General features: G+C 39.5%; 1 protein-coding gene across 2 annotated transcripts; it reads right to left on the reverse strand.

Moving 5' to 3' along the window:
* Window positions 1–40: 40 nt before the first annotated feature.
* cln6a (CLN6 transmembrane ER protein a) lies at window positions 41–8,967 on the reverse strand. 2 transcript variants are annotated; one of them, XM_068724402.1, is made up of 8 exons: window positions 8,843–8,967; window positions 7,268–7,388; window positions 7,061–7,159; window positions 5,684–5,872; window positions 3,374–3,429; window positions 2,597–2,719; window positions 1,713–1,998; window positions 41–1,625 (listed from the first exon to the last, which is right to left on the reverse strand). In XM_068724402.1, exons 1-7 carry the CDS (start codon window positions 8,890–8,892, stop codon window positions 1,728–1,730), a joined length of 909 nt encoding a protein of 302 aa, XP_068580503.1. In that variant the 5' UTR covers window positions 8,893–8,967; the 3' UTR covers window positions 41–1,625; window positions 1,713–1,727. The 2 variants fall into 2 exon arrangements, with proteins under 2 accessions (XP_068580503.1, XP_068580502.1); XM_068724401.1 differs by having other exon boundaries at window positions 41–1,628.
* Between the last annotated feature and the right edge of the window lie 2,149 nt (window positions 8,968–11,116).

Raw genomic sequence — 11,116 nt, forward strand, 5'->3', positions numbered from 1 at the left:
AGTTAAGAGAGAAATGTGAGTAATAACCAGCAATTAGAGGTCAATTGCAACATTTTAATTAAGATAAATGTAAATGTAACCAATGAGGGTCCAGTAGCTAAACAGTATTTTATCAGCAACAAAGGAACAATACTGTACAAAAAACAAATAACAAATTACAATTTTACATTAAGAACCATAACTCAACAATCAGCAAAGTAACAATTTATCAGTTATGTTCATAAAACGTGTTTTCATTTTTCATCCTTGACCTTTTGAATAATAAAAGCAACTGTACAAGAGGCTTCTTTTCATTGTGAACACTAACATTGTACATAACTTGTGCACATAACGTCATGAATAATACCACAAAAGAATAATGTGTTGTCAATGAGTGCATGTTGGCAGTAGGGCTGGATTATAATATAGCACTATGATCATGTAGTAGTTCACAGATCTCATGTCTAAATGTCTAAATATAAATTTCACTTAATCAGTAAAAGTGTGAAACTTTAAATACCTGAGACAATTTATTGTTTTTTAAGTTTTATAGTTAGATTCTGTTTTTAAATCACGTTTTTATACACTTGCCTTTCTGACCGTTGTTCACACAGAGTAATAACGCAGTCATGTTACTTTTTTAACATCCTGTTTCCTCTTGTTTAGTTTTTTTTATCTTTTGACTTTGTGTTATTATATTTGACTGTTTTATCTTTCATGTAGAACTTCACTTGATTGTTTGGGGTTTTTTTGTATCTAAATTGTAGTTTTTACTACTTTCAAGCTGTTGGAAAAATGGTAGCCGATCTTTTTATGAGAGTTTGTGAATCTCGCTTGACAAGTGCTTCGTAACTTAAATGTATTATTGATCTTCTTTTCTTTCATGGAAGCCAGAGAGCCCTTGTAACTGGCACTACAGCTGATGAACAACCTTGAAATACTTTTAAAGAGCTTCAGAGCAACAGCATTCAATCAACTGATTGCATTCGATGATGAGTTTAAGGTAAGAGGTTGTTTTTTTTTTCAGTAAATATACCGTATAGATATATTTACCTTGAGTTTGTTCATAAAAAGGTCAACTGTGTATTTACTAAGAGACGGTGGGCGGACTGTATTTGTTTGTCCAATGCTAAGAACATTTGACGCTGGAAAACCAAAGAGAGCAAACCTGCTTCTGGTTCCCAAACCCTCAGGGGCCCGACAGCCCCACGTCTGAGTGGAGATTATTTTGTGGTAATCTGCAAATAAGACTATAGCTCAATTAAAACGGACATGTTAAAGGGCCCTAAATTGGCTGCTGTATTTTTACCTAAAGTCCGGGCCCTGTGTAAGTATCTGTTGACGTCACACTCACATGGTGCATCTACGTCTACTTAAATTTATCTTTCTTAGTCCCAGATGTCACGAGATCCAAACAGTTTTTACAGATCTGACTGAATGTACAAAGTCAGACCGAACATCACGATTCCAACCCGGTAAAAGTCTTTGTAACGATATAGAAGGAAGCGGAGGAGACGAATCCACTTCTGAACGTATGGCTGAAGCCGGCAGCTCTTTGTGTTTCACAGTGAGGTCGGTGCACATCGACAACCTTCATCGATCGTCATCATTGTCCGAGCGCAGCCACTACCTCCGTCACAGGAAGTCTGCTAAAGAAAGAAGAATTATCTCATCAGTCAGTTCAGACCTCCGATTCAGAAATATTTGATCTTCAGACACAGAGCTATACAGACCTGGGCTGATGTAACTCAGTGGTTCTGCTTGATATGTAAGGTATAGTAGGACCAAGGTTCTGGCACATAAATGAGCCCGGGGTACTTGTTGCGTAACACCGGATCGTTCCACAGATGGACCACCCACAGGGCAACCAGGAGCACAGTAACACTGAAAGTGCAAAACAGGAACAGGCCATTGCTGTCTGGACTGAGGCCTTTACGATGTTGATGCATCGCCATGATAACCATGGCAAGGAAGGTGAGGAGGAAGAGTTCAGTGATTTGTCCTTCAGTGACCAGGTACCTGGAAGAAATTCAGCAAGACGTTTAATTACAACAGTAACCTTTGCAATGAGCACACAATGCGGCTGTTTATTGTTTTGGTAAACTTTAGACATCTGTTGCACAGTGAAAATGTTCACTTTACTTATTATATTGGTAGTTACATTTCAACAAAAAAATATGTTTTGAGGAGAGCAGCTTCAATTTGAATTTCTGCACTAAATAAAGATGGAACTAAATGTTTTCATCCCTCCAAAAGAAGCCATATGGTGCTAAAATACAGTTTCCAATTGTTCCAGTCAGTAAACACTGTGACTTAAATAGTTTTTTGTCAAACTTTATTTTTTTTTTGTCATTATGTAAACGTTTTTGCAAACTCTGTAGAAAGGATATCTAATGCATACCAACCTATGAAAGTCAACTGAAATCCTGAACAAAGCATTCATGTCATTGACAGGGACGGCTCTAAAGTGTGGATTTATTAAAGACCATTATCAGATTCCGCTGTTCCGTAATAATGTCTTATCATTCAGACTACTGAAAAGGTAGCCTTTAACAACACCATGTATTCACGGACAATGGGCACAGAAGCTCTTCAAAGACGCGAGGAGGCGACTGACCAATAGTAGAGAGAGCTGGGTCCCAGCAACAGACAACCAGAGACGGGCAGCCTCTTCTGTTCTTCAGCCTTGGTGAAGCAGCCGGTGAAGTAGATGAACAGAATGATGAAGAAAGGAATATACCTAGAATAATACAAAAGGATAAATATTGTACCATGGCCGTAGAACACTGGCTGGCAGGTTTCAGTTTAAAATCATCATTTCAAGACACCTGAAGCACAGGAACACTGCTTGTACCAATTACTCTTTATTACCCGTCATATTGTAAAACAGACTAAACCAACTTGACAAAATTGATTAATTGTTTCAGATTGAAAGGTTGTCAAACTAATTCAGTTAGTAAACCAGTCAACTCATGCACACAGCTGCTGCCTTTACTAGTCTGGTAACTGTAAAATGTCAGTGCCACAATTTAGGAAAGAAAGACAAATTCAAAAGGGATTCTTATCAATTTATGCGTTTATATAAAAAAAAATTATTTTTTTTTATATTTTTTAAAAATAAATCTAGTTTTCAGACAACATTTCTCTGATTGTGCCCCTCTTTTCCTGCATGTTGTTGGATTCATTTCCCCTCAGCGTCACACAGCTGGTGTAAACGGTCACAACAGACCTGCTCAGTCTGCTCATCCTAAAAATCTGTTTTGTCTACAGAGATGGAAAAAAAAAAAAAAAAGAGCCACATATTCCAGCACACTGATGATTGGCTGCAGATGTTATTGTCTCAGCTTGTGTTCATTGGTTTCTCTCATCCATGCGTTTTCACAACACAACATACCACATCAGGTGTCCCAGGTGTTCATCGTAATAATACAGCAGCTCAAAGGAGTCGATCTGTGTAGGAAGGACAAAGACAAATTAAATGTTCTGATTACAACATGAACAGAGGTGTTGTAATGGCACTTTAATATACTGGATGTTACTCTGCGTCTTGGTCCTATGCCACAGTGCCACCTACTGTTCTAGTACCAGTTACACTTTATCGCTATTAAGAAGGAAACGCATCCAAAAGGTTGACAATTGGAGGGAAAAGCCTGAATAAATGAGCAGAGAAACATAACAAATGCAGATGCTTCTACACAGAACATGAATGGACCCTGAATGGTTTGGAAAATGTGGCCACATCACCACATCTCAACCCAGTTGAACCAGTGAATTTCCCCACTGCATAACTTATGGTTTTTCCCTTTAATTTGTCAGCCATCTATAGTTAAACGCCAAACCCATTTGACCCATGTAGAATATATTGATCCTCTCCTACATTATGAGGTTTGTAACCTCCTGCTTTTTGCACTACTTTGACGTTTAAATTGACACTCAAGCGTTCGCCAAACCCTCTAGGCTTTGAGCACATTTTCCTGTTCACTATCTTACTTGAAAATGTATTTATTTGAAAAAAACACTGTGTCAAATCCTTCTACATCTACAGTATTATTTTAGTGTGAAAAGCTATGTTTGTGTTAACACAGTATGCAATCACTCTTCTTGTATTACTTCCCCTTCCGTAAATCCTCATGAAAAGGTGAATGCGCTATTCTATTCATTCGAAACACTTCATGCAGTTTCATGATGTGGCGTTTAATCCATTTAAAGGACTTCTATCAGCAATTTACTTGACAAACATCCAAGTTAAAAGACGCATTGCAAACATGCATTACTTTTTCCACATGAATCAGTGCTTAAATAAGCAAATAGTAAAACAAATGAAGAGTTTGAATTTACACAACTTAAATGAAACGGCATCCGACGGAGCCGTCTGCAGTAAAAGCACAATGTTATCCATTCTCAGAGAGTGTGTGTGTGTGTGTGTGTGTGTGTGTGTGTGTGTGTGTGTGTGTGTGTGTGTGTGTGTGTGTGTGTGTGTGTGTGTGTGGCACCTCTTTTGTGGGTGTAATACATACACCCACAAAAGAGCTACAACAGGATGCTCATTTCCTTGACCTGACAAACTCGAACTGAAAGACTTGCAAACCAGTGATTCACCCAGTATTGTGCTGAGAACGCTGAATGCAAGTACACCTAATGGAACCTATACATGTTTTGTTACGGTAACAATGGGTTTTGCAGGCATTTTCATAACGTTACGTCTGCAATATCCTGGCACAGGGAAAGTATCAGCAGAGTGGTGGGGGATGAAAAGATTTCTGTGGTTCTATAACCTGCTTTATGGTTGTATAAAAAAAATATATATATATATATATATATATATATTTATATTAAGTCTAAATAATACTGAGCTTGACCTAAAATAAGTCAATTCAGACACGTTTTTACAGTAAAAAAGTGTCTCTCAAAATGGTCAGAACAGAATACAGAGGGAAGAAAAGTCATCCAGCTTAAAAATCACTTGTTCCACTTTTTTTGATTTAAAATAGATGTCTCTGCCAAAATGTATGGTAAGGAGTAGAGAATCCGATTCTTGGACATCTACATTAACTACCATCGCTGATGGTTGCCCCACTGGCCAGGAAGCATTAGAGATACACAAGACATCAACCTTGGGAGCCAGGGATCAAATCGAGGCAGTGCCAGTCGTAACGTGAAACGCATCCGTTAGGTAACCTACATACTGAACTACTCCTGCCTCCTATCCTGCCCCAGATATGCTCAACATCAGCCTTTTATATCTTGTTGACAACCACGTCATTGTCAAAAGTATGACACTCCGTGCTTAGTGCGGGAATCAGGATGACAGAAAAAAAAAAAAAAGATGTGATGGCAACGACAGAGCGGAGAGGAAAAAACGAGCTGCACTTCCTACACAGCGGGAACACTTCTGCTGGATCACACGGGTGTGAAAATACTGATGTTTCGTGTGGCGTCTTGTCAGTTCGTGTCATAGGTGGACAAGAAAAGCTCTTTTACTTTTAAGTCACTGAGTATTGTCTGGAGAGTCATGGCGAGCGACACAAACAGAGTTTTTTTTGTTGTATGACATTATGACAGGTGACAATTAACAAAACATGTGAATCGATTCTGTAAACGAGTATAGGGACCAGGAGTCCTGTCAACCTCTTGGTGAAGGAAATCGGACATTTTGACATTTTCTCAGGTGATAAAACTGTTCTCAAACACAATAGATACTCACCAGTGAGGCAGGTTTGAGGTCTTTGATGATGGGGTTCTCTCTGACTGACAGGTGGAGCTGGTAGCCACTCAGGAGGAGCCGATGGTTGATGGAGTCTCCCACCAGGTGGATGCTGGCTCCCATCACAAAGGTGATGATGCAGAGGTAGACCGCTGAGCGAGGCAGCGCCCTGGGACTGCGCTCAATCAGCTGAACGGAGCAATAACACACAGTGTTCATGACACCAACTTTATCCAAAGTTTTCCGTTTCATAATACAATCACAGGCACGGCCTCCATCCCGTCAGGAAAGCAGTGCTTTATTTCACCCTGTTCTGGGTCTCATTAAGCCGATAAGTAACCCAGGGTTTGCCCATCCAGCTACATTATGATTACAATCGCATGAAAGGGGTTTGTAATTCCAGGCCAATCATAAATGCAAATCTGACGGAACAAGAGCCTCAAGTGCATTTCTCTGCAGAATCGAGAGGTGTATATGTATATATATATATATATATATATTCAGCAAAATAAATATGCAATACAAACACAACCGAATTTAGATTTATATGGAAAGTAGAGATTGATAAAATCAATGAAGTGCTAGGCTTAGTGTGAAAATCAATCACAATCTAATCATAACGTTAATCAGAATGAAGTGGTCTAGAATGGGACCGAGCAGGAAATACATTATGGAGATTTGTTTCTTTTGGGTCTCAAGATGAACAAACTGTTATAATGAATGGAACATAAGCAACAAAAACATGAGTACAACTAAGAGTAAGTTCAGGTTTCTGTTTGTAAAGCATTATGGTCTGTGTGACCAAATCATTGCATGTTTTTCATTGTATAAAAAAAATAAATAAAAAAGATGACATCCAAAGGCTCCAGCAGGCTACATACAAAGTGTATGTAAAATAACTCTTATTCAGTCATGTCAGGTTTCCCTGCAGTGATGGAATTAGTGCAAAGGCAACCCACAGTGAGCCACAATCACCGTCGGGAATTTAATACTTTCAGCATAATTAATACGCAACAGTAAATGTCATTCATAATTGGCACCTCGGATTAACCAGTCTGCTGCTGTATCTATAGGTGCTGCAAATATTTTCTATATTGCTTGTATGTATTTATTTATTTATTTATATATATGAATCATGGAGAACCTAATGGTTTCCTGTTTGTGCTCTTTGTCACAGGCAGCACTTGTGTCCATGTCGGGGTCCATTATACCCGTCTGTTTTGTTGTGGTGGTGACCGTGGTGGGCATGCTTTAACAATGTAAAAGCTATTTCACTCCTATCAGCCTGATATAGAGAGGAAAAGTACATTTTTTTGGGACATACTGCATATTCTTTGCATCACAATCACCAAAGCACTCCGGTGTGTTGACACTTACCTTGAGCATTAGGAATGGAGTGATGACATTGTAGGCCATGTGGAAATAGTCTCCAGCACTGGGCTTGTTCAGGGGAAACCACTCCAGAGGAAGGGTTATCTAATACACACGAAACCAAGAAAGGATTTGGTCTTCATTCCTCCATGAAAGGTGGCGTAACCATCCATTTTTACCATCATTATTTAAACGTGCATCGATCTTCCTTACCATGACAATAGGTCTTCCAAAGTCCAGTATCCAGTTCTGCAGAGTCAGACAGAACCACAGGTCAAAGTGGAAATGCGGCCTCTTCTGCTGCGGCACATTTTCCTTCAAACCGCCAGGAGTGCTGTCAACAAACATTTACAGTGACTGTAAGTCGTTGTAATAAAGCAGCATTACAAAAGCAAAAGGGCAGAAAAGGGGTTGAGCGTTTAATAGACATGCTGGGAATACTGTAGTAAAGTGAGGTTTATAGTATTTATTACTGCGGTAAATTCAGGTTAAAACACATGGTGGCCTTTGCTGCTTTTTTACTTATCTACTTAATTACTATTATAAATGTTTGGCCACATGATCCTTCATACACAATGTAACAAAGCACTTTGCTTAGCAATTTACACGCATGTTAAATTACAGTATGTTTTCTGTTTTTCGTTTCTTCCTGCACTAAATGGAATCACAGTCTGATGACGTTTGCAACCAGCGGCTGTGGATCTGCCGACCTATTCAACTTCAACAATCTGTAATTTCCTGTTGCACGCTGAGCGCAGACACTACGGTTCAGTGTATTTACCAGGACAACAAAAGGATGATATTACGCGGCTGATTACGCTGTGGGTTCTCCAGCGCCTTTTCGCAGGTTATGCAAAAGGGACATTCGCTGCTCGTCAACACCAGCGGCATAGATATGGATTACTAATAGAGCTGTCAACCTTCACGTCTGCTGGAAAGCCTCACTCCTGTCATTCATATATCCAAATACTGGCACAGTTCCGTGGCATTTGCAATTTACCTGACATTTGTTACATCTCTCATTTTGTCAGAGCTGAGTATATTGATAAGCATCTTTTACTGAATCGTGAGATGTCCTTCTGGGGGATTGCCTGTAGTCTGTTTATTCTAACTGTTTTGTGATTTACTAGAATTTAATAGAAGTCAGCTAGATGTGGTTTCTTTGTTATTGAAGACCTGCTAACTGACCAATGTATGCACCTTGTTTGCTCCAACGCTTGTTCATGGTATCTTATCGTTCTCTGATCTGGAACCAACATCGGTTTGTCGACCACTACTGTTTCCACAGTTACTTCCAGTTAAGTTCGTTTGGCTGGCTGCACTGAGGCCAGAAACAAAGACCCAGGAAAGGACTACAGGCATTTACAGCTTCTATGGACCCACAACTTAACACACCCCACCTGACTTCTCCAGAGTTCATTTGCTAAATAATAAAATAAAGTGCCTTTCAACGTGAGTTACACAAAGTAGGTAACCCCCTGTCATCCAGCAGCAGTGGCTGTTGTCAGTCATGTGATTAGACTGACTGCAGACAAGATGAAAGGGAACCAAAACTTCCTTCAGCATCACGTGCAGTCAGTCCTTATTTACGACCACGAACAGCTACAAGAGACTTTCAGGACACAAGATGCAGGAGAACTAACGTTATTAAACACTAACTGGTGACAAGAGGTTATAAATAAGTTAATTTGTTAATATCCCACAGCCTCTGTAGTTTCCGACTCTGCTTTCCTTCACTGACAACAAACGGCTAAAACGGTATCATTAACGTTAGCATAATGTACCAACCTCGTTCGTATTGTCGAGTCGTTGCCTCCACGTTTTCGTACGGACTGCATTCTTAGCTACAGTTGGTCTAACTAACGGTACAAGTTAACGGGGTTAAACTAACGTAAACATCTTCCTGTCAAACAACTCACATTCACTTCCTGGTTTCCGCCTTGCTCCCGCCCCTTTCGACTCATCCACCAATCAAACTGCGGCAGAGGAGTTAGAAGCGGAATAGGGCGCAGTTAACCCTGAGTCTCGATTTGTAGGCGAATCAGCAAATTCTCTTTACACAACCATGACTTCAACCCAAGTGTTAATAAAACAGGCAGATCAGGCAAAATAATAGAAAATACACTGAGTGTGTCGGGCCGTACACTGAGTGTGTCGGGCCGTTTCCCATTTTTAAACTTTCTCATATTACAAATTTATTTTAATTGAACATTAAATATCTATTAGTATTCTGGTGGTTTAGACTCAATTTATTATTTACACCTGTGTTTTTCTTACTGTGTCATGTCAAAAGGCTCCTCTGTCTTTCAACTAACCCTTGGCCGCAACATTTTAATTTATTTACTTATTTGTGTACAACATTTGCTAAATTAAGCTTCTGCATGCAGTGGAAAGGTTTGAATATTTTAGAGGACTCCTCACACCCTGCAAACCCTTTATTCAGCCGTTTGCCCTCAGGATAAAGCCCGTGCAGTATTAAGACTATACAGTTCACTTCCTCACAAGCACTTGCCCTGAAGCAATCTGCATCCTACAATCTTCAAGGGTTGCGTAAACAAACACATGCACTTGTCACTTTAAGTGCATGAGCCATCTGGTTGCACTTTTGTATTTATGGTTACTGCATTGTAATTTTGGCAGTGTGTTTTTATTGTATGTGCTAAGTGATTGTATATATTTTGTTGTTGAGCTCACCAAAACAATGTCCTAATGTAACATGTTAATATTATTGAATCTTGGGCTTTTCAAAGAATGCATTATTGAAGAAAGGTACAAAAAAAAAATCTAACACAAGACAATCCTGGAATATGTATGTAATATTTCCGGTCTTGTAATTAGAGGATGTGATTAGTCCAGCGAGACGTTGCCTCCTGTTGTGGAGGAACGCTATCAATAATGATGCAACCATCTGTTGTGTGCAGTTCCGTTGAAAACAAACGTATAAAATTAAATATGGTCTCCTAGGAGCTATAAAGGCACCAAAAGCTGGTCTTCCAGTTTCATTTTCATATGCACAGACAGCTTTTTATTCATTTCAATATGTATGCAGCCTTCATCAATTCATTATTCAGAGAATGGAGACTAAATTAGCACCTGCGAGGTAACAAAGTCACACTCCTATTGCCTCTGTGGCCTGTGAGGATTACACTTCACCAGTTGCTTTGGTCTCCTATGGTCATGTGAAGATATAATGACAGGAAGTAATACTGACACATGTACCAATCGTGTTAGAAATCGTGTTAGAAGGTTCAACATTATGTTGAGTGGTGCATCTTGTATCTTTAGCAGCAATATCACGTGTATCGCCTTGTCTCCTAAATCTTACTTGCCTCCCTTTTGCCACGAGCAACATCACCTTATTTCATTCAAACAGACGGCGTGATGGAGGGTCAGACTGAAGCTCAGAGTGCAATGGGTTCTTACTCCACAATCCCTTCACCTTTCTGACCTCACCTGACAATAAATCTACTCTGTTGGGCTTTTCCAAGTCAATTAATTGTGGTGTTAACCTAACCAGATGGGTCATGTTGTGTTTGCAGAAACACTGTTTGCAGATGTTAAAAGATTAAAGCATTAAAAGCCTTTATTAAATGAATAAAACTCCATTAACATTAGAAAAAGGGATTAATTATCAACAGTAAAGCTTCATATTCCTTATAACACTCAGTAGCTCCAATCGCATTGAAATGGTTAGATAATAATAACATTGTCACACACATACTGCTTACACCCATCCTATAATTATCATGTATGTAGCTCACAATGAAATAATTACCAAAGTTCGTTCAAAGTCCAATGGCAATTTCACTTGTGTGTTCATTTAATTGGCCCCAGCTCTCTGCCACACTGATAAAAGCGTAATGAAATGTGTTCATCAGTGTAGGTATCCCGTGACTAATGAAGCATGCCATTTGACATGCAGCGCACATACATACAGCCAACATGCCTGTTAATCAGCTCCTTTCAACCTGTCTCGAGCAGAATGTACGGCGCCATTTAATCAGCCGCCACGTTCCCGAAGCAAACGCGTCAGGGGAGCAAAGGACATTTATGTTTGTGTTT

Source organism: Cebidichthys violaceus, unplaced genomic scaffold (assembly GCF_023349555.1).
Source record: "Cebidichthys violaceus isolate CVI_PGR_0920_01 unplaced genomic scaffold, fCebVio1.0.p SCAF_30, whole genome shotgun sequence".
NCBI classification, from domain to species: Eukaryota; Metazoa; Chordata; class Actinopteri; order Perciformes; family Stichaeidae; genus Cebidichthys; species Cebidichthys violaceus.